The 25,196-nt window shown below is 34.6% G+C and overlaps 1 protein-coding gene across 2 annotated transcripts in view; it reads left to right on the top strand.

The window, feature by feature from the left end:
- The first annotated feature begins 828 nt into the window (after positions 1–828).
- The window catches only part of ARMH4 (armadillo like helical domain containing 4), a 128,336-nt gene continuing 103,968 nt past the window's right edge, over positions 829–25,196 (top strand). Inside the window, exons 1-4 of one of the 2 annotated variants that reach the window (XM_074290220.1) lie at positions 829–853; positions 16,966–18,376; positions 22,183–22,422; positions 24,220–24,408. In XM_074290220.1, coding sequence (XP_074146321.1) covers positions 17,023–18,376; positions 22,183–22,422; positions 24,220–24,408 — 1,783 coding nt within the window. In that variant the 5' untranslated portion in view covers positions 829–853; positions 16,966–17,022. Of the gene's footprint in view, positions 854–1,229; positions 1,387–16,965; positions 18,377–22,182; positions 22,423–24,219; positions 24,409–25,196 lie in introns of those variants that run through there. The other variant, XM_074290221.1, reaches the window with a different exon arrangement.

The following is a 25,196-nucleotide window of genomic DNA, read 5'->3' as shown; positions in this document are numbered from 1 at the left end:
CAAAGTCACCAAGCTTACTTATACTTTCTGAGCTATCTGGGTCCAGTGGAGATGGTTTTATAAAGAAGTCAGAAATGATATGATTTGGTATCCAGTAATATTTTAGCAATGGTACTTTTAAACACATCCTGAAGCTCTGGTCTGCACTAATACAAACTGAAAAGTGTCTATCATCTTTAATCATTATCATATTCACCAAATGTGTTTATTGATTATAGAGTTTAGAGCTATATGTAGCAATGCCATTTTAATTTGGAGTCCACTACTGATGATCCCCAGATAAAAAAGTGACCTTCCTATAAAGAGTTACATAGTTAGAAGATTCTTAGGGGAGAACACTGGGAGATTCTTTTACAATCCATCTGTTCATGAACTTTCAGGAGGAAGGGACAGGAAAGAAAATGTTTGGGAGTTTCTATAAATAAGGGCATTACAGTTCATGTTTTCCCATCCAGATAATGGGGAGAGCAGACTCTATTGCGTTAATCATTTCTATATGAAGAAACAGGTCATAGTGTTCAAATTGTTTCCTGACACTTGTTTTTCGGTTTGAATTCAGAACCCCACAATCAGCTGGAACGGTAAGAGTTATACTGCACCTACTAAGACTACGTTCTGAGGAGGTCCAAGTTATGTCATCCACTCCAACTCTTTTCCGGCTTTGGAGGAAAGGGAGAACGTTTGGGAACAAATATACCCAGGATCAGTTTAGAGCTGGCGGAGATGTTTGATAGAACAGTCCACACAATGCCCGCAAGAAAAAAACAATTGACCTGAAGACCTACGCCGGGGGGGTGGGGGAACCCGAGAATTGAGGACTTGCCTACTAGTACGGTGTTTTTCTTCACCGCAGGTAAATAGACTCCGTCGCGAGTGTGCAGGGAGACTCTGCAGAAGTCTGAGGGTAGCAGAAAAGATCTGGAAGCTACCTGAGACTGATGGATCTTGAAGAGCGGGGATGGCGAGGATACGGCTGTACGGGAGCGGTCTCGTCACCGCTGTGCTTTTGGGGCCGGGGCGGTGGTGATGGGGTGGAGAGAAGGAGAGAAAGTCTTGGTGGGGTGAGCGTGGGAGCCGGGGAAGCTGAGAAAACGGAGAGCTGGGATGGTCTTGTTTGTCCGTCTGCGTCGGTAGGCACATCGGAGCTGGGGCGGATCCATCTTCCCCCCAGCCCAATCCCCAGCCGAGAAAGAGGCCTTATGAATAAGCAACCAAGCGAGGAGCCCTCCTCCCAATGTCCTAGCGGTGGAGGCAGCCGAGGAAGCTGCCGCGTTAGCAGCAGCAGAAGCAGCAGCCGCCGCCGCCGAGATAGAATGCCTCGCCTTGGCAGCCTTGGCACCGCTTCTTTCCTCTGCGCGCTGCCCCCCTAAAGGGCGCAACGCTCAGGTAAGGAAGGGGCCAGGGGCACCGCCCCCTCGGGCGTACGGTCCTGCAGGCAGCGGAACCCGCCCCGTTTAACACTTAGGGTGAGGGGTGGTGGCTGAGGGAACCGGGGGGTGAGTGACTGAGTGGCCATTCAGTTCTTGGCCGCTCCAGGCTGGTCGGGTGATTCTCCGGGAGAAGTGCCGCTTTTGCGGGGGCTGAAGACTGCTGGCCGGGGAGTAGGATATGCCTTCACCCCCTTGGCATGTATGACTCGGAGTGGTGGAGCTAACCAGGTAGACAGCAGGCCTCAGAGAATTCCCGGGCGTTCCCCAGTTAAAGGCCAGACTCGTAGCTTTCACTCTGGAGGATCCTTTGTGCTAGGGGAACTGGCGAGCCTGGCTTTTGTTTGCCTTTTTTTTTTTTTCTTTTTTTTTTTTTTCCTTTCTCTCCGCTTTTATCCCCTAATATAACAAAGAACAAGTTCAAGACAAGTGCTTGGTTCTGTCAGATGGTCACTATTCATCCAGTAGCATTCCCCGCAGATCAGCAGGAACAAATGGGGATATTAGGTGGTGGAAATCTTTTCTTGTACTTTGGTGAAAAGAAACAGTTGAGATCAGAGATGTCACTTATGTCTGTCTTTTTTCTTTCTTTCTTTCTTTTTTTTTTTTTTGTTTTGTTTTGCACACAGCTTGACGGTTGTAACTAAAAAGGTCATTAATTTTTTTTAGTGCCTAAGGGTTAGAAGTGGACAAAGTAAGAAAAGCCAAATGTCCCAGTTCTCAGAGAACATCTCACTATGTGCCTTAGCTGCAAGCCTATCCTTACTTTGACCAATGATGCTTATAATCTGCCAGGTGTCTGCCAGGTGAAAACGAGGCTGGTAAGGAAGATGCCAGAGTTGAAAATGTGGGATTGGTGTCAAGAATTTGTGTGCTTTGCCATGTTTGCCTACCTGGAAGTTGATGTCATCCATACTGGGTGATGTGCCCAGATCCTGCAACTAATTTCAGTGCAGAGCTGAAGGGAGTGGGAGAAAGGGAGAGTACTTATTTAAAGGGCACTTTCATCTTTGAAAGTTTTAGCTGGTAACTCAAATAAACAATCTTTTTTGGGCTTAGAAGAAAAACTTTTCCAACAAGAAAATGAAGTTATATTTTTTCTTCTGTTCTTTGTACATTTTATTTTTACAGATGTTGCAAGAGGTCTCACATCACAGGGCAATTCTGGCATGTTAAAACTAATAGCAAAATCTCACAAATATGGAACTTTATGTTAAAAGACTTTCCTCCCCCACTTCAGTTATAAGTGTATTTTGCATTATGCAATAAATGTATTCCTGAAAAGTTGTGTACAAAATGACAGTTTTTGCATCAGATTTTATGTTAAATATACCAACCAATCTTGCTATTTAAAAGAACCCTGGGGAGAATTTCTTTGTAAAATGAAATAAAAAACTTCCTAATTTATATTACCTATATTGGGTTTGCTTAAAGTGGAGGATATGTGTATAAAGATTAAAAAAAAAAGTCTGGTAATCATTCAGTTTGCCAAGTGAGGTTAGAAAATCATAAATTGGGCAGAGAAAATGGCAGGTTAGATTAGTAGAATACCTGTGTCATTGCTGAATAATATTTTTAAAATTAAGATCGAGGAAAACAAGGTCATCTGAGATCTAGAATTTCATAGATGAGCTTCTTTGCATGGAAAATCCACTGAATCATTGAAGGGTGGGTGGATAGGGGAGATGTGGTACTGCATCTCTGGCTGATGTCATGGATGTTGCAAACTTCTTTTTGTAAAAGCAAGAATTTCATATCACTAAAACTAGAGATGAGATGATAATTCATAGCCATAGAAAGGTTCTTTCCCTGCCCTGCATTGCTAAGTTCCAAGGAGATATCTGAAAGTTTGGCATGTAGAGTTTAGATATAATTCTTAAAAATGGTGAATAAAGCATTGATCTTTCTCATTCAAAAACACCTCTTTTCTATAACAGTTTGTATTTAATTTGCCTCATTCCCCCTCCCCTAGTATTCAGAGACCTGGTCTTTGAAAAGTTCATACATCTTTCCAGCTTAGTTAAATTATATAGAAGATGACTGGAGCATGAATCTGTAAGGATGTAGCAGGACAATGACAGTTGTCAATTTGCCCAGTGATGCAGATGTAAAAGAGTGCCAGAGGGAACAATGAAGATAAAACTATATTCATACGGCCAGGTTTATGGTGATAAGCTACGGTGAGTCATTGAGAAATTATATTCGAAGTGGCAGATTTTTGGTTAAAAAAATTTAATTAGATAAGAATGAACTTGATTGATAGAAGTGTGTTGATGTGTATTAAAGAATAAACATTCACTGAATGAAATGATGTGAGATAAAAGCAAATAAGGGAAATATTCTACTTTTATCTCATAAATAATTTACGTATGTATACACACATATACATACACATACATACACAAAATATGAAGAGAAATTGAGAAAGAAACTTGGGTGCAATGATAAGTCAATGCAGCTATGATAGAATTGAAACTTTGAGGAGGCCAGAAAAAGCCGTTTTGACAAATCTGATCTATTTCTTTATTTTTAAAACATATACATTTTTTATTGATAGTTTTTATTTTTAATATTGTGCACATTCCCAAGAGTAAATTTCTCTTCCAGAGAGCAATCCCTCATAACAAAGAGGAAAAAATGTTCAGTAAAACTAACATACCAAAAATTCTGACTTTATGTGCAGTGTATCTGATCAATTTCTAAAAATAAATAAAAAAGAAAATAAAGACTAAAACCAAATTACACATGGGAAAGTTATTATTATTAGCAGTTACTTCTTTTGAAATAATATTTGATCTTTTATTTTATATCACTTTCATTTCCAAGTTTATTTCTTCTCTCCCTCAAGAGATGTAACCTATGTATTAAAGAATTTTTTTTAAAAAGAGAGAATAGAAAAAAAGTTAAATAAAATTATGCATCAGGTTAAGTAAACCAGATAATACAGACATTTCATATCTATAGTGGCTAGAATTTAGGATTGGGAGTCAGGATGACCTGGATTTGAATCTTATTTCAGAAAACTCTTTGTTATGTGATCCAAGGTAAGCCATAACCTCTCTGGCTTAGTTTTCTCATCTATAAAATGGGTAAAATAATCGATCCTAACTCACTGTGTTATTATGCCTTCTAAATCTCTGCAAACAAGGATGGGAAGTACATTCTTTCCTCTTTTAAAATTTTAAATTTTAGATTCAAGTTGAATATTATAATTATCCAGCATTGCTTCTATTTTTAAAATTTCTATTTATATTATAGTAATGGTCCTGCTTACTTCACTTTTTATCAGTTCATATCTTCCTATTCTTATTCATTGTTTATTATAATGGAAATTATTATCTTTACATACCACATTATTTAGTCATCCCTTATGTTATGATGTATTGGAGTGGGATTTGAGTTAGTACTAGTGTCAATAATTCATCAATCAATTAATAATCATTTCTTAAGTCCTTGCTATGGGACAAGTATTATGTTATATACTAGGAATACAACAAAAGGAAAAACAAACAGTCCTTGCTTTCAAGGAACCTATATTGTAATGAAGAGATAATATACTGGAGGTATATAAAATACATAGAAAGATGTAAAAAAAATAATCCTCAAATCTTATAGGTGAAAGCTCTAAGTTGGAAGGATTGGAAAATGCTTTCAGTGGAAGGTAGCATTTGAGCTGAATATTGAAGGCAGAGATGAGAAGGAAGGACATTCCAGGTATGTGTTATAGCTAACACAAAGACTTAGAGTTAGAGATAGTGTTGTTTGTGGAGAATAGCAAAAAGGGCCTTAGAGCTGGATCCTAGTTATATGAAAGAGAATAAAGTATAAAAATTCCAGAAAAGTAGAAAGGAGATAGGTTTTTAAGGCTTCTAAATTCCAAAGAAAGTATTTAAAATTCTATCTTGGAGGTATCAATGAACCACTGAAATATATTGAAAAGAGATGTGACATGATCAGACACATACTTTAGGGAAATTACTTCTGACAGTTGTGTGAATCAGTAGGGAGATATGGGAGAGGGCTAAGAAAAAGACTATTGCAATAATCTAGTCCAGGAATGGATGATAATGTCCTGAATTATAGTTGTGGCTGTGTGGGGACTTATTTGGAAACAGATTTGTGGTATGTAAAAAGGAAGAATAAAGGATGATACTGACATGAACCTGAGTTACAGGGAAGATGGTAATACTTTTGAGAGTAATATAGGAAAGTTTGGAAAAAGGTAGGATTTTGGGGAGAAAAATAAAAACATTTTGTTTTGAAATTTTTTTTTTGAGATTCCTATGGGATATATGGTTCAAAATATTTAATTGGCAGTTGTGCTAAGGGCATAGAGAACTGAGTTATTTGCATAGAGATGACAACAAAACTCTTGGGAGCTGATGAGATCATCAAGTAAGATAGTATGGAGAGAAAAAGAAAGAAGTCTTGAGACAGAGTTTTGGTAAACACTAGAATTAATGGGAGTGATATAGATGAAGATTCAACAAAGCATACTAAAACCTCAGTCAGAAAGATAGAAGGAAAACTAGGAGAGACTAATGTCATCAAAACACGGAAGAGAGAGCATATGGGGGAGCAGATGATCAATAATATCAAATGCTGCAGAAAGGTCACAAAAGGGTGAAGATTGATAAAAGACCAATTGAGAGGTTTTTGTTTACTTGGGTAAAATAGTTTCAGTTGAATGATGAATTCAGAAAACATTTTGTCATCATAATGAGTTCTAGATAGTGTGCATGTAATTAGACTTAGAGAAATCCATGAAGCAATTATTATTAGAAATATTATCCTAAATATATGAATCCCTAAATACTTTATCTTCTTTTACATTCTGCAAAGACTATTGTATTTGGTTCAAACTCAAATAATTATCTCACCTGTATATTTAAAATTGTTGGACATTGTGGTGCTAGTACCACATTGTGGAGGTAGTATCTATCTACTTAGAACTTGTAGTCTTGTTGGGACAATGAGACATGTAAACATGAAATAGAATTCATGATCAAAAGTGGCATAGATCAGGGTTAGATTATGTTGGAGAAGGAAGAAATCACTGTGTGCCCAGAATATTTAGAGAAGGATTTAAGGAAATGGCACTTTAGATGAGTCTTGAAAAAGGGGTGGGATATTGAAATGTGAAACTTTGGGGAAGAAAGAGGAGACATTTCAGCAACCAACTAATCCATATTTATAAAATGCCTACTCTATGCCAGACATCATGCTAAGCACTGATTCAAAAATAGGTAAAAGATAGTCCCTACTCTCAATGAGACCACAATCCAGTGAGAAAGAAAGCATGTAAACAAATGTATACAAAGCAAATTATATTACAGGATAAATAGCAAATAATTAACAGATGAAAGTCACTAGAATTAAGAAGATTAGGAAAGACTATAATGAGATTTTTATAGGGGATAGAATGAGCGAAGTTTTGGATATTGGAATGAGCATGAGAAAGGAATGTTAGTTTTATTAGATTGTATCATTTAAGTTGGAGAATGGTGGAAATAAAATTGGAAATATGAAAAAGTGGAAATAGCAAGAAAATGGTGTAATGAAAATTATCATAGTGATATGAACATATAGTATGATTAAAGTAAGGAGAAACTATGGATAAAGTGATTAATCAGCTTGTTGAATTTATATGAAAAGGTAGATTTAATAATCCAGCGAATTGATCTGGGCCTGGACTATGATAGTAGCAATGAGAATAAAGATGAAGGGACAATACCAAGTGAAATTACGAAGGCGGAGTAATCAATGATTAATGATTTTCTGTGAGTTCTGGGAAGTTTGGATATAGGAATAAAAGAGAAGGAAGAAAAGATTCTTAATAAGATTTCAATGTTATAAAACTGTATCACTGAGAATAGGATGTCAATGACAAAAATGGAAGATTTAGGAGAGAGATTAGCTAGTGGGAAACGATAAAGAACTCAATTTTAAATGTAATGTGTTTGAGGTATAAGAATATCCTAATAGAAATATCTTTTAGATAGTGAAAACATAAGATTAGATTAACTTACTTTCCCCACCAGTAGGTTTGTTTGTTTGGTTTTTGAGTAGTGCAACTGTTCCATTAATTTAAGCAGCTAAGTGGTATAGTGGTCAGAGTACTGGATTAAAAGTTAGAAAGACTGAATTTAATTAATTTCTTAAATACTTCTTAGCCATATGACTCTGGTCAAGGAACAATTTCTCTCTGCCTTAGTTTCTTCATCCATAAAAGAATGATAATAGTGGAACCTAATTTGTAGGATGTTGTGAAAGACTGAATGAATGAAAGGTAAGCCAAGGGAAAAATTTCAAACTTTAAAACCATGGCTATGTTGGAGAACAACTAGAACTAACTTGTAAGACAATTGCTAACTTTTCACTATGAGCATTTACACTTCAGAAATTGATGAATGTTACAAATAAGGGTTTGAATTTTGTTGATTGTCTAGAATTAAGAAAATTATGGAGATAATATTAACAATACAGATTAAACTTCAACGTGTTTTGTGGATAAAATTTTCTTCCTGTATAGATAATAAACATTTACCATTACACTCCTGCTTAAAGTGTCATATAAATGCTATCTATTGTTATTATTATTGTTAAAAAAGAGAAAACTATGCAGAATAAAATTTGAGATTTTTACTTACTAGTCCCTGTGTTCAGAGAACTCTCACTGCAAATATATCCATGCCTTACTCTTATTTGGGTGTGTCTAGAATTTACAGAGACCATATTCATAAAATGTAATATGCTAGTTTGTCATCAGATCCTTCATTTTTATTAAAAAAAACTTTGAAAAAAACACAATTGGGGATTAAAAAATGCACTAGTCTTTTATTTACTAAGGCTATGTAGCTTGGTTATTCATTTGTAGCTTAGATATGATTTTTTTCTTTTGTAATTAATTTGTCTTTGAACAATTCTTATCCCTAAATCAGTCTTTCCAGAAAGTCTTTACCTTAACACCTCATCATAACATAGATATGATGAAGGGTGGTTGAAAAATATGCTGGCAGAGCACAGATTTTGGGAGTTTTTAACCATATTGCAAAGACTGAATGTTATCTCAGCAACAGACTGAGTCTGCTTTCCAAGATTCATTGCCAGTAGGTTCACTGTTTGGCAGCGAACTCTTTGCCAAAGGAAAAAATATAAAATGACTCTTAATTGTGAGCAGGCCCTCTGTATCTACTTCTGTAGTGACAGTGGCAGAGTGGAAGAAAAGAGGGCAAAGGAGGTTTCATAACTTTTAGATTATATTTAAACTAAGGTGTTAGTACTGTTAACACGAAGTCCTTATCCACTGGACAATAAGTGAGCATGCTGCTTACTAGTGGAACTAAAACCATGTTAGTATTGATATTATCGCTATATACATAAACCAAGAAGAAGGAAGTTCTTAATGGAAGGATGGTTCATAGATTCCTCCTGAAGAGGAAAATTAAGAAATTGATAAAGTGAGCTTTACTTTGAGCCCTAAGGCAACAAGAAAAATTATTTCATGTAAAATTTGGTCATTTTGTACTGTGTTGTTCATAAGTATTTTCAAAAAGGCCCCAATGAAAATAGTTGAAGTTTATGCCTCAATATCTGTTGCAGAGAACAAAGATGTAAAAAGTTTTTATAAAGTACACTTCCAAATCAAGTCAACATATACTTTTATACTTAGAAAACATAGATCAGGATAAAAAAATGAAATAGCCGAAGTCTGATTGATTGTATAAAAGCCTCATGTCCACATATCATGATTCTTTACCAAGAAAAGAATTGCTGAACTTAATGAGCACTAAATATTGGTACAATGTATCATATTGAGTATAATTTAATACCCAGAAGAGGATTCATTATCAATATGGGTAGCTATACCTGATCAGCTGTCTGTGTGTAAGCAGAGCACTGACTTGTTAGAACAAAGATCAAAATAAATAGAAATCTGGGAGAAAAAAAATGAGAAAAAGATAGAGTATGCAATTGAAAACTCAATTCTGAATTAATTAAATTATTGGCAATTAAATATGGGTTTCTGTTCATTATGGAAGAAACAACAAGCATAGATTATGATAATTTCATGCAGAATTTTAACTAATGTTAATGAGTTGCTATAAAAGAAACAAAAAATGTCCCAAAAGTATCTTTGTCAGCAAACATGTGACGTATTTTCCAGGTGGAGAGAGATGATAGCCAAAAGCAAGATTAGTTTACAATATAAATTTTTTTTTGTAAAATTTTATAGAGAAGAATGATGATGTTGTAAGAAATATTTCTTCTTTAACAAGTGGAAGTCAAAACCTATATGAAGAGATCAAATAATTGGTTAGCCTTTTAAAGAGCCTAGAAAGATGAAAATGGAGAGAAGACAACAAATAGAAGAGAAATACAAAGATCTCCAAAGATAAAGTGTTTTTCATCATCAGGGGCAATACATTCATTGCATGAACTCCAGTGTCATATGCTTATAAAGGAAGCTGAAAAAAAATCTTGTACTTAATTAAATATCCAAAAGTGATAACCAGATCGACAACTGCCGACCTATATTACTACTTTCCTATAGCTATAAACTTTTAATAAAATAGTTTGTGGGCATTCTTGATAAGAATATTAGTAGTGAATAAATAGGCTTAGCAGTTGATTTTATACAGTAGACCATATCTTTACTACCACACAATTGACTGAAATATATAAAGAAAACAAGATCCCACTATGCTTATTGCTTAAGCAAAATACTCCCTTAAAAGTTCTCTTCTAACAAGATGCTTCCCATATATAATCAAAACTAAGATTCCCTTAAAGCTATAATAGAAATAATCATGTTCAAACTTCTGATCATAAATATCATATGAGGCCATAAAATCCGGAAATAGGCTTAGTAAAGGACTTCATAAGTTTGTCACAGTGATGGAGGAGATCTAGCAGAGTTCAGATTAAAGAGAGATTTCCTGTGATTGATGAAGTCTTCCAGATGCTCCTGGAATGACATCATTCTAATTTAATCAAGGCTGATTGGTACTGACTTTTCCAGACTTTGTTACTATGGCTCAACTTTCTAGTCTGAAATTTCCCCCAGTGCCTAGTACCTTCTCATCCTGAAAACATCATTCTGACATGCATACTCTTCTCCCAATTGTGATTCTCTTCTGTAAATTTCCATTGTGAAGATGGATCCGTACCAGCCATACTTCATTCCCTGATTCTCAGACTTGCTATCATACCTTGCTTGGATACCTCTCTCCTCTACTTTTTAGCTCTCTTTTATGTATTATTTTTGGTATTAGAATATAAACTCTTTGAGGACAGAGGTTAAATTTCTTTTTGTTTGCTTTTGTATTCTGAGCAACTGGCCTAATACCTGAACCTAGTAAATAATATAGTAGTTTGAACAGTGTTGTTCAAAGGACCTGGGGGTCCTGATGACCTTTTAAGGGGTCAAAACTATATTAGTAATCAGACTAAAACATTATTTACTTATTAAAATACTATTCCTTTTTTCAACTATATATCTATATGAGGTCAAATTTCCTTTGTATACTTCTATAAGAACAATATATTGCAACAGATTGAAATTAGAAGCAGACAGGAGAATCCAATTGTCTTTTCTTAGGCTAGACATTAAAGAAGTTTGCAAAACTATGTAAAACACTAATATTTTTCTCATCACCTTTATTATTTTTTGTTTGGGGAAATACAGTTTTTTCCATAAAATGTTAATATGTAAGGATTTTTTTTAATTAAATGAATTAATATTTTTTAAAATTACCAATTTAAATTTGGAATATGGTAAATTTTTGTTGCTCTCATTCAAGTAAACAGAAGCATTTTAAGGTCCTCAACCATTTTTAAGAGTGTAAAAGAATCTTTAGACCAAAAAAAATTGAGAACCTCAGGCTTGTTGCAATCCTGCTTGCCCTCAACCCTTAACTATTATAGATGCTTCTAGGAGTTATTTGTAATCTCTCTAAAATTTTGGCCTACTTATCTGCACTAGAAAAAACTAAGTGGATAAAGATTACCTGTTACTCAGATTATAAAGTTAGATGGGCAATTTGTACTGCTTGTCTGTCTGTCTGTCTGTCTATCTACCTGCTAGTTCAGAAAGTATATTGTTCTATGACTTTAGATGGCCTAAGAAGTAGTGATAGACTTTAACTTTTTAAGCTAAAGTCTTTAATAGGTCTCAGTTTGTGTGCCCAATTAGCAATTAAGGATAGATTAAAAAAATGAGGCAGAGAATGGCATCTTTTACCTAGTCCAAAAAAAAAATCCAACCCATAAATCAATAGGGGAAGGGAAGGCCCTCAGAGTTTCTGGCCAAAACAGAAACAATTGTTATTTACATTTTCTCTGAGCCAATCAGGACTCAAACCAAATTGAGCTTGGCCTGGGATTTCTTGTTGGTCAATTAATGAAAGCCAGAATGATTTTGTTTTAAGACATGGTTCTTAGCCTGTAAACCCCAAGATATCTTGTGAAATCATCCAAGACCATTTCCAATCAACCTGATTCTGATGGCTCTGGAGGAGAAAGTGAGGCTGGTGACTTTACGTAGCCCTCTCTCACTTAAATTCAATTCATTTTAATATCATGGCATCACCTCCCTAATGTTATGGTCTTCTTCGAGAATGAAATTAAAAAACAAACAACAACAAATACAACAAATTGTGTACATAATTAAAAAAGAGTGCAGTTAGTTAGATGACCTTCAGGAAATTGCAAGTGACCTTAAGCTTCTCCCAGAAACTAGAATAATCTTTTTAACATCAATATTCTTTTAGTATTGTTGTATGGTAATGAAATAAAATAAATAAAAAAATAATTGTACCACAAAATAAAATGAAGAGGCATATGTGGATGTAAGTTGGATGCAACATATAACAAATTAAGGACCTTTGAAGAAAAACTGAAGGAAAGAGGGTCATCAGGGAAAATATAGGAGCAAAAGGAGGATGGGTTGATTATGTAATGAGATAGTGAGATAACAAGATAATAGCTTGAATATTTCACTGGTATTCTTTTGTATTTGGAGAAAATTTGGAAGGTCCCTGAAACACTGGATCTCCTGTGGTGAGCAAATGAGAAAATATGAACAAGAGTTGAATAAACTAGGCAGATAGAATTGTTGGAGAGAATGTCCAAATTGATAAGATCATAGATCTGTTTAAGTACTTCAGTATAATATTGTCAAACATAATATTTGACAGAAATGTTTATATTCCTAGTGGTGATAGAACTTCAATAAAATTTTTTATAGGATTACAGAGCCATTAAAGTATAGTGAATGGTCTTCATCTGATAAAAACCAGTTACTATTGATTTATGTTGCTTAGAAAATTTTACTTATTTTCTAGATAACATAGCTAGTGAAAATTTCTAAATTTGAGGGATATTCTAAAGGAAGATTTTATAAGAAAACTGAACATCAGAAATATGGTATGGGAAATGTTCCATTTTCTCATGAAATATTGCAACATGGACCATCTTTAAGATACCAGCCATGCCATAGGTCTCTAATTGATCAACTTTTTCTCCATGCAAAAGAAAAAGATTTTGAGAAGCTTACCATACAAAGCTTTGATTATGTATGATTGTATAAGTCTACATGTGTTTTCAATGAGTTAAACATTGGTTTCTTAATTTTATCTCGTTTCATGTTCCCTCCCCCCAAAGAAGTACATATTTCTTATTTAATTGGAGCTTCCACATAAATCTGTGCTATGCTCATAAAGATGGAGAAATACATGAAGTCTGAAGGTCATCCACTGAATTTTCTGAGCTCTGATGTTTTTATAGTCACTCTTTTTCTGTATCTTTTCTGTTTCTTCCTTAGGAGAAAAAGAGCATATGGCAACAGTACACAGATAGATAACTGCAGCTTATCGCCTATTTGTATTTTAAAATTGGATTTCAAAGGCAGTGGGCAGCATTTATGAAACCACCAATGGACAGTTTTTAGATAAATGGTAGAATCCCAATTACTCAAGACTATATAGCACAGGATCTAGAAGAAACATTAGAAAGCTTGCAGGAAAATTTTATTTTAACAAAAGGTCTTGCATTCATTTAAATCTTTGTCTTCATGATCTATTTCTTTCCCAAATTTTTTCACGCGGAATTGAATGTGCCTCTTCATGATGTGAAAACATATGGATGGAAGTGAAAAATTCATTCCAATTGTCTAAAGTTTGACTCTAGAATGCTAAAAATATGGAAGTGTGGCTGCATCTGAGTGTTTTTATGCTATGCAAACTAGAATATTTAGATGACTGAAATTTTCAGGTTTTATTTTATGCTTTGGACTTTTAAAAATATAGCTTCAAACTAAATAGTTCAGTATCTTCTGAGGTAATCACCAAGGGATTTAATTGCATAGACAAATTTATGTTTCTATAAGGTGGACAACTTTCTGAATGGATTGAGAATAAACCAGACAGCTATGTGATGCCATAGTACATGTTTCACTCTAGGTTAACTCTTAATATATAATAATTTTACATGTCAGCTTTCCTATATTGAGATCTAAAGAGGTAGCTTATTTGAATCTTCCAACAGAAAGAAAAGTATATATGACAATTTCACTGAGCAATGTGAATGATTATATAATCTCTCTATATTTGTGTCATTTGATTTAGGTAAAATTAAAGGCATATCATATAACTAACAAAATATATTAAATCTCTTATTTGGCTACCTAGTGAGTAAAGTGCTCTTTTAACAGACATACAGGAATTTACTAAAATCCTATTCCAATGTTTCATTGTACAGCCAAGGGGATTCTAGGGTTTAGAAGGCAATGCTAGGAGAGTATAAGCTCTGGTAAGGGCTATAAAAGTTAGAAAGAGAAGACCTTAGTGTTCATAGTCCAACCCCCTTCATTTTTATAGATAGGGAAAGTCCTGAAAGAAGTAAAGTTTGAGGTTAAAAAGCTTGAACTTGTCAGAGGTGAGATTTGAATCTAGGTCCTTTTACTCCAAATCCATTGCTTTTGATATTGTATTAGCTAGAAAGCCTTCAGTTTTAGGTCTGATGATGGACTGTTTGTCTACTACCTGTGAACCAACATTTCAGAGAAATTCAACACCAAAAGGTTATGAAATTTATTTTGGTTACAGAAACTTACTAAATTATCTACTAAGACATGAAAAGGCAATAGACAACATCAAGCATAGGAAAATCTACATATATGAAGTCATGGATTCTTTAGGTTTTGAAGTTGAAGTAGTGATGTCCTTGGAGGTAGCTATGTGGCAGGGTGATGGACTGCTGGATCACTTAGCCTCTCATTCAGTTTTCTCATCTGTAAAATGGAAATAAATAAAAATAACACCTGCTGTTTGGGGATTGTTGTGAGGATAAAATGAGATAATGTTTGCAAAGCACTCTGCATAGTGCTATATAAAATAAAGCTGAATTATCTTTTAAAACAGTGTTATATGTATAATTGTTTTTAGAGGCAATTATGTTCAAATGGTAACTCTTTAACTAACAAATTATATTTAAATATTTATACTTGTTATAGTATATTTAGAATTTAATTAACTAGAAGATCTTATTCTTTAGCCAGATCTTTTTGCCTCTACTCTTCTCTCCTCATACATTTCTTCTTCATCTTCCATGTAGATACCAAAATTATATTCCTAAAAATCAAATGAGTTTATATTTGTAAATCATTTAGCACAATTTCTAGGATATAGCTGCCACTTAAATGCTTGTTCCCTTTCCTTCTTGCCTACTAAAATACAAGATCTAACCATGTTACTTCCCGATGATTTATACCTCCCCCAGGTTAAAATAAAATAAAAATAAAAATTGACAATTAGCCTTGTGAGGGATAGAAAATCCTATCCAAAAATGACTACTCAGAGATCACTCATAGAAAAGCAGAATTATTTATTAGAATCTCGAGAATCGGACCCCATCCTGGTCTGTGGACCAGATTCACAGCAGGAGAGAGCCACTCCCTTGAAGATGTTCACAACTTTTATACATTTCAGACAAAGAACCTCCAAAATCTCACCCTCCATAGGTTGTGATTGGTCATATTTGGTCAGTGGAATGCAGCTGACAAAGTGATTTACAGCCTCTTCTTCTTTGGGCAATGGAATACAGCCTAGGCCTTCACATGACTGGGGCCTATAGGCCTGATTTTACGTTAGCTAGCAGTCTCTGATCAATATGTGCTTAATCTGTAAATCCTTCACCATATCTTACTCCACACAGCCTCTTACTTATCTTTTTAGAGTAATTTCACACTACCTTGCTTTACAACTTATATGTTCCACCAAACTGCCTATTTTCTGTTTCCACAGAGGAAGTCTGTCTTCTATCTCCACCCCTAGAATGACATCTTGTGCTCTTTTTCCACAATCCTCTTCTTAGAATTCCTAACTTTCTTCAAGAATCATCTCAAGGATAGAAGAAGCCTTCCTGAGTCTCCCGTTGTCCTGACCCCTGAAATTACTTTGTGTCTACTTTATACTTTTATGTATATATGTTGTTCTCCTAGTAGAATGTAAACTCAATGAGGGCAGGGATATTATTTTTTCCTCTTTCTATCTTTTATGTAATAGATAAAGGTTAAAGTAAAATAACAACGATTTATTGTTTTAGCACTTTAATACCATATTTGTTTTTTTGGTTAAATTTCTAAAATTCTAAATCATATCATGAGTTTGATTCCACTTTGAAATCACAACTATTCTATGTGATATGAAATGATCATATGTCTTTCTGAAAAGATGGTGATAATGAGGTGCAGTTGGGTTAGCACTAGTCTCTTGAAGTCAGAAGACTGTGATTCAGTTTACCTCTACTGTGCTATATGACATTGGGCAAATAATTTAAGTTCTCTGAATCTCATTTTGCTTATATGTGAAAAAAGGGATAATGATACTCACAGTATCTACTTCAAAGTGTAGTTATGAGATCCAACAAGATAACATATGTAAAACACTTTGAAACTTTAAATTGTTATATTAGTTTAGACTAATATTATTATTATTATAGTAGATTTATCTGATTTTCTAAAAAATTAAAAATAGAAGAAACTTAAAATGGATATTTTTGATATTTTCTTTTTTATTTTCTTATTAAAATCATTTTAATTTTTAGTAATGACAGAAAACAAGTTTGATTTTGATTAGTCTTAAGAATAAATTTAGTCAAAAGTTAAGAAATCCAAAAATGGAAAGAATAAATAGGTTATAGCCAAGGACTTGGCATCATTATGTTACAGAGTAGGCCTAATTTCTAGGCAACATTAATCTTAGACATATATACTTATACTCAATATGCACACATCTGATTTTACTTCTTTGGCCAATTTTGTTTTCTGGTATCTTTTCCTAAGAATAATCAAATTAAATTAGCTTAAAAATTCAATAGGGAAAAATGAATTGGGTCATCACCATCTCAAAAATAAGGAGATTGACTCTATCTTATACACTATCCCCTGAGCATGCTATAGACTTCTTCATTTATGGCTTAATTTAAATGATACATCAGAAGAAAAAAATGACAGTTTGAATGTTTTATTTTTCTACAGGATTCAATTACTGGAATCACCAATTTTGCAAATTTATGTGCACATTTCTCTTCCACTATGAGCAGATTGCTAGAACTTCACATTTGCATGACTCTTATTAACATCCTGCTTTTCTCTGTCTCACAATGTCTGGCTTTCCCCAAAATGGGAAGGAGGGAGATAGAACACATTGAAGGTCAAACTGAGAGATGGAATATAGATGACCTTGAAAAACCCAGACCTTCAAAGCAAATATCCCAAAAGGCACTAATAGAAGATTCAAATATAATTTTAACAGAACTATCGGAAACATCATTGAATAAGGGGTTCACTGTTGGGGGAGTAACACAGCTTACTGGAGTAAGCACTGTGTTCACATATAGTCAGAGCACTGATGTGTACACCCCTACTGAGTCAATGGCTTCTTCAGAAGAAGGAGGACTTAATCCTAGTGAACACAATAAAGACTTATCTGAAAGTAGGTTAACCACAGCTGTTACTACAATAGTCTCCCCAAATAGTAACGTGAAAGTTGATTTTTTTAGTAGTTCCAGTAGCATGCCCACTGTTGAAAAAGCCATAGAAACAGAACAAGGTTTTCCAAGGCTTCTGGGTGATCAATTCTTGGAGACAGGAAGTAAGGCAGATGATAATTTGGAACATTTAATGACAACTCAGTTGAACACGGAAGAAATGCTAACTACTAACCCACAGACTGGAAACTTGGAAATAACCATTGAACATACAACAATGTCTTCTTCTGTGACAAGTCCCGTAACCGAGACTGGAATTGGTATGCTCACTGCAACTAGAGAAAGTCCTTCACAACTGACGGCTCATCAACCTCAGACCATCGGCACTGAACACCTGCTTGACTACTCAGAGTATTTACCAAGTATTGAGTCAGAAACTGACAGCATGCCAGGAGGCATGGCAATGGCAACCAACACTCCAACAGCAGCTTCAGATATTCCAGCTGTCTCTGCCCTAAATGAGGATTGGGATGATACCAAATTAGCAAGTGTAAGCCGAATTGGAGTCTCAGAGCCCAGAGGCAAAGCAGGGACTATTTCTGTGGGAGCCAAAGTGCCTCAGATACTGCAGCCAGACCATGATGATGTGAAAGGAGGGGAACTCTTGACAGATTTTGCAGATGATTCTTTGGGGCAAGTTAGAGGGAGACCACCTACTGGGGCATCTCCAGTGATGGTGCATGCAGAAGAAAAATCTGTTGCCTTTACTGATCAAAGTTCCTTTCCCTTTATGAATCCTAAAGAAGACACTAAAGTGACAACTATGAGTCTACTCCAGAACATAAGACACTCTGAACTAGATGGTAGAGAATATGATGCCTTATTTTTTCCAGTGACTACAGTTCCCATCACAGATTCTCAGTCTGAGGCATACTACCCTCTGGAAAATACACTACCAGGTAAGGAACACATTTTTGACTCACAATTTTGCCTCTGATTTTATTTTTAAAAATGAGAGTTGAAAGCAATTATCCATACAATTTACTACATAAAAGCTAAAAATTATATCAATGAAATAAACCTAGGACATAAAATATTATTAAATTGAGATGTGATGTGGCATAGTAGATAGTGGTCTGAGTTTGAGTCAGGTTTTATCTCTCACACAAGTCCTGTTACTTTTCAGGGTTCCAGGGAATTTTCTAACGCCATAAATGGCGCATGAATAGCTGACCTGCATCATCAGCCTGGGGATTTTCTGTTCCAGAAGTTCCCTACATTCACGAAAGCACAAATTTGGACTTTGTTCCCTTCTCCCTACAAAATTATTAAAATATTCTTAAATATAATTCCACATATGCAGCTTGTTTACAATGTCAAGACAAGGTTACAATAAACAGTGTTTTCCAGGTAGCATTTCATTTTATACCCAGTTAAAAGCATTGAATTTCCTGACATTACGTATAAAGGAGTTTTAGGTGTGAATATTTATTTATATGAATTTCACAAGTCTTCTGAATTTGTTTTCCCCCAAGGACTGTAGATGGGGATGAGAAAAAAAATGAGGGCAACCATCTGCTGCTGTCTAGCCTCTTTTGTCAGTCATTCAATAAGCATTTATGAAAGTCTAAGTAAAGTATCAGGCTATCAAGTTCTATGTGCTGGGGAGACATGTATATCTGACTTTGATGTATGTGAGCAGGGGAAGCTTCTCTCTTGTTCACTGCTATAGAATCAGACACAAAGGAAATTCTAAAACCGAGTGAATTGTCCTTTTATCATGAGCAGAAAGAAGGAAATGAATGCTTATTTCATTTTGGAGTTTGAAAAAAGCACCTTAGAGTTCAAAGATGTCAAACATTTCTCCCCATTTCAATGGAGAATTCAGATTTTCAATTTGGTTTCAATTCAACTCAAATATTCAATCTTAATTGAAAACTTCAAGGTTGAAATGACTTTTTAAAAAGAATGATTAAATCCAATTTATATAATGAAGGAAAAATATAACTTTCTTTTTCTAGTCTGTATTTGGTGACTACAAGGTTTAGGATGCTAGCAATTTTCCTAATTGATTCCACAAATAGCATAATAGTCTTTTAAAGGTTGTTCTTCTAAATGAGATTATTTTTAATACCTGGTTTCAGCTGAAGGTCAGGCCTTTCAATTTTTCTACAATTAACAAAATTATTCCTGTAGTTATCTGAAGTAGGAAGAATGAATATATAGCATACACTTTAACTACATTTTTATAACAATAACTTTTCTTAGTTCTCTCTCTCTCTTGTTTTCTTATTCCTGTTTATTACCAATCACTTTTGTGTGGTAACTTGATATTTAAGACTTGAAATCTAAATCTGCTCGCTCCTGGGACCCTAGACAGAGGCTATTTTATTTGATTTTACTTTTATTTGTTAATGAAAAAAATATATTATGCTATGGAAAAATGAGAAAAATTCAAAATTAAATAAGATCCTGGAAAACTTGCAATAAGATAAGCTTATATCAATCTGATAACAATCAATGAATATCCAAAGAATTCTAAAAGCATGAAGGACAGTGTGCTAGGTATTATTAATTCTGAGAGATATAACCATAATTCCTAGCCTGAAGTTTTTTGATACCATTAAGGATGTATTCATATTCATATAATTACACATAATTATATAGAGTTTTCTTGTTTTACAGATTTTGAGAAGGAAGGTACATCAGAGATTATTTAATCCTCTTCCCCCTCGCCCCAGTTTTATAGATGAGGAAACTGTGTCCCATAGTAATTTACCCCAAAACATAAAGTCTCAGAGCTGAGATTTGATACCAAAGACTCTCCAAATGTAGCTTTCTTTTGTACCATTGGTAATAATAATGACAGATGATACTGATATGTGGCTTTGAAGATAGAAAAGTATTATGTATATTATGTTAATAATATTAGTTAGATGGTGCAGTGGATAGTGCTGAATTTGGGGTCAGAAAGGCCCAGCTTCAAATTTGGCCTTCAACATTTGCTGGCTGTGTGGCCCTAAACAAGTCATTTAAATCTCAGTTTCCTTATCCTTTGGCATATGGGTGATGCAATGTATAGAGTCAGGAGACATCTTCCTGAGTTCCAATCTAGCCTCAGACACTTAGTATCTGTGTGACCCTGGGCAAGTCACTTAATCTTGTTTGTCTCAGTTTCCTCATCTATAAAATTAGCTGGAGAAGGAAATATCTTATACAAGAAAATCCCAAATGAGATCATGAAGAGTTGGATACACCTGAAAAATGACTGAACAACAGCAATCTCATTTGTTTTCTTTTTTTTTTTTCCCTGAGGCTGGAGTTAAGTGACTTGCCCAGGGTCACACAGCTAGGAAGTGTTAAGTGTCTGAGATCACATTTGAATTCGGGTCCTCCTGAATTCAAGGCTGGTGCTCTATCCAATGGGCCACCTAGCTGCCCCAGCAATCTCATTTGTAACAGGGAGACAACAATAAAACCTAACCATATAATACTCATAAAGTACTTTGCAATCCTTGAAACCCTATATAAATGCTAGGTATTTTTATTATTTATTATTATTATTATCTTCATAGCAATTTTGTAAGTTAAGCACTATTATTATCTGCATTTGACAGATCCAGAAGCTAAGGCTGAGGGGAAATTTAATACTTGTTTATTACTTGTTCATTGCACCACACTGGATAACCATATACATATGTACATATGTATATATAATGAATGAATACATATATTATTGACATAGGAATGATCTTTATAACCTTTTTTCTTGTTCATATGAGGTATTTCATTTTTTTAGAAAGAAAAGCACAGAAAAAGTAGGCATCCCAGTAGATTGATAAAAAAAGGAATTAACTACTAAATATTAAAAAATCAAAACACTCAACATCAGAAAGTAGATAGATTATTTAGACAATAAGTATAACAATAAAATTTGAATTAAGCTATCATGTTTTGAAACATGATATTTAGATTTATTGATCAACTCTCTAAGGTTTTGAATTAGTTTTTAGAATTGACCAGAATCTCAAATATGTCTTATAACTAGCAGTAAGACTGAGGGAAAAAAAAACACCTTATAATGCTATCCTGGAAATTGAATGTGAGTCAATCGACTTTTGTTGAGGATCCCTTCTGTTAATAGGCACAAAAGAACACATTTCAATCTCCATCCTTATTAATAATTTATTTAAGAAGCTTACAGTCTATTTATGATCTGTGCAACAAAAAACCAAAGTGTGTGAGTGGCATTCATATGGCCATTTTCCCTTAGTGAACATATGTAGATACTGAATGATCATTTATTGATGAGCCATTAAGTGTTTTTTTTTTTAACTGGCTCTCTTTTACCTCTCATGCTTGAATTTTACATGAAACATTTTGCCTCTGAAAATTTTTGCATGTCACACAATTGCATGAAATTTGTTTCCTTTTAATTGATCATTTTGACATTTGAATATTCCTAAAATGAGTTTTGGCTCAGCTAAAAATGGATTTTTATTATGCTTTTTCTTCTTTTCAGAATTTGTTTTTACATATAAAATCATATCTTTTATTTGATTTTATAGCTTTCTTTTTTCTGGGGGAAAAAGATGAAACGTATTTATTGGTTCTTTTCCTTGGAAAAATCCTTTGTAACTACTACAACTCTTTTTCCTGAAGTATATTTTTGTTTTGTCAAGTTTTATTAATATAAACATACTTGAGGAAACAGAGATTTACTTGAATATGTGAAATACAAATTTAAAATGTTCTCTTTTTTTAGACAGTATATCTCAAGAGATGATGTTTAGTCAAGATGGAAGAGCTACTTTGTCATCTGTTACACAAAAGCAGGATTCTACAGTGGAGATCACCAGCAAATCTGGTGAGACTGAGGAGAGAAATAAGAGCCCATCTCCCATCACAGTGGTTTCTAGTGTGACTCAGCTACCAAGAAAGTCAGAATACTTGGCAACTACTGTCTCAGCTACTGTCATGCCTTTATCTCTGGCAGTTACTCTAGGTATGAAAATTAAGGTTAGAGAGTCTGGCTTAAAATTATGGGTTGAGTACTTTCTATGAGATGACATGGAAAATTAAATGTGGTGATGCATGTACCCATATAAATGAATTGAAGATGGAAACAGAAAACCACTTCAGTATCTTTGCCAAAAAAACTCCAAATGGGGTCATGAAGAGTTGGATAATTAAAATGACTCAAAAAGAATAACAGATACAAATGTATGTAAAAGCCAAACTGGGTTGAATACTGGATGTGTCATTCTCTGGGATACTTAGAATAGTCTGGCATATTAAGAGATCAGTCTAATATAATTTGTTGAATTTTAAGAGGATGTTTAAATATAATGACATCTCAAAAAGCCTGGCTCAGTCCTTGAGCCCATTCAAATCAAGTCACACCGATAAGCATTTTTAGAGTCCCATCTATATGACAAGGCATTGGGCTAAGCCCAATATCCCCAAAATAGAAAAAAAAGACTTTCCTTAAAAAACTCTTGGTGCAATGTGAGAGATGACATGTAAGCAACTTTGTATAAATAAGCTGTATGGAGAATAAATTTGGTCTAGTACAATACTCTTCAGTCTACCCAAGTCTATCTTAATTTGCCAAATTTGACTTTGTTTACTTACATTTCAGAAATCTCAAAGTTGAAAATGATTCAGGTTTTTGAGCTGGAGAAAGCCCCTGAATATTTTTCTAGTTTCCTTCATTTTTGGTGATGAACTTCTGGTTGAGCTTTCTTATGTTTTACTTCTTTGTAGAAGATAGGGCATATAAAAGGACAGGACCTCTGATTTTGTTTGTTTTCATTTTTGAGAAGCAATCTCAAACCATCATCTTGATTAAGTTAAGTGACTTGCCCAGGGTCACATAGCTAGTAGTAATTGTTAAATATCTGAAACCAGATTTGAACTCAGGTCCTCCTGACTTCCACTGTGCCATCTAATTGACCCAGGACCTTTGATTTTAATGGTATAGAGAGCTTCCAGGTAAGGAAATTCTCTTTACCAATACAGATCAACAACTTCTAATATTATTAGCCTCTGTTGTACAGGACCAAACAGCCAAAATGTATCAGACGTGAGACTTTAGCTCACTTTCCTTGCTTTGAAGCCATCTCTTTATCTACCATACTTCACTACCTCTCCATAGTAGATGCTCAATAAGTATTTGTTCGCTTCTGGAACGTAACTACCAAAGTTGGAATGAGTTCATAATATGTTCAGTCATTTTTTTTCGGTTCTATTGGCCTCTTTGTGACCCTTTGGGTTTTCTTGGTAAAGATAGTAGTGTGGCTTGCTATTTCCTTTTTTAGCTCATTTTACAGATGAGTAAACTGAGGCAAACAGGATTAAATGACTTTCCCAGAGTCACATAGCTAGAGTGTTTGAGGCCAGATTTGAATTCAGAAAGATGAGTCTTTCTGACTCCAGGCTTAGCATTCTATATATTCTGCCACATACCTGCTCATAATTTGGTATACAGACTAATTGGGTGGAGAAAAACAATTTTTGTGACCTGTGACAGGCCCTTGCTAGCTCTAAATCTATGATCCCATGATAGTTCTATACTTCCTTTCCCAGAAGAGAAACCTCTAATTAAAAATGGATGAACTATTTTAGTGCAGGGAAGCCCCTTCATTTTATTGCTAAGTATGGTTTATTTTGTATTTTGGGTTATTGGTATTTTTGGCTCTTGCTTGAGAAATAAGGTTCACATGAATGTTTCTCATTTTCTGTGATAATTTGCTTACTCTCCTGTCTTAAAAACATTTTTTAAAATTGATAACCTTGACAGTCACCAGCTCAAAAGAAGAGACATTATCTCCAGCCTTTGATCCTTCAGTGACTCTTCCAGGAATGATGGAGGAGACAATGGATATTTCCCTGACATCTGCTTCTGTTACTTCTACATTAAGAACCGTTCCATCTATAAGACACATTAGTACTTCTGTGACATATGACCTGGAACAGATGGAATCACAAGGTATCTCTGATCTAGAAGGGAGCATTTTGGGGCGGGTTTTGGTGAAAGGTACAAAGCTGTTTCATTTTAGAAGTCTCAGTGAAGGCTTTTTTCTTCAACTAGTTTGGTCTGAGTAGAAATTTGTGCTTGATGTGGTGACACATGCCTATAATCACTGCTGCTGAGGAGGCTGAAGTTGGTAGATCTCTTCACCTTGAGAGTTCTGAGCTGCAGTTTATCTCATCAAAGCAATTTGATATTCTTATTAAGTCTAGCACCAATATGGTGCACTCCAAAAAGAGGATAATGGCTACCAGGCTTCTTAAAGAGGAGAAAATTGGCCCAAAGAAGAGATTGAGCAGGTCAGAACTCCTGTGCCAGTCAGGGGGAGGATTTCACCCATGAGAGACCTCTACATTTCCAGCTTAGATGAGGTAATGCAACCTAGTCTAAGAAAAGAAGGAAAGGAAGGAAGAACAAGAAAGAAAGAAAGAAAGAAAGAAAGAAAAGAAGAAAAAAAGAAAATAAAGGAGTTTGAGTTATCCCAACTTAACTTTCATATATATGTATATACACACACACACACACACACACACACACACACACACACACACACACACATATATATATATAGTTCTTAACTTATGTATCAAAATTCTTATTCTAATTACACTCTTCTCTGACTGGAAGGGTGATATCTGACCTGGTTGAAAAAATTTAATTAGCATTAATTAATTAAAATGCTGTGATATTTGACATTGACTTGAGATGATGAAACCAAAGATAATGTCCAAGGGTCACCAAATTAT

This window comes from Sminthopsis crassicaudata, chromosome 2, assembly GCF_048593235.1.
Source record: "Sminthopsis crassicaudata isolate SCR6 chromosome 2, ASM4859323v1, whole genome shotgun sequence".
NCBI classification, from domain to species: Eukaryota; Metazoa; Chordata; class Mammalia; order Dasyuromorphia; family Dasyuridae; genus Sminthopsis; species Sminthopsis crassicaudata.
Note: the sequence above shows the minus strand (reverse complement) of the source record. Positions and strands in the feature narration are given on the sequence as shown.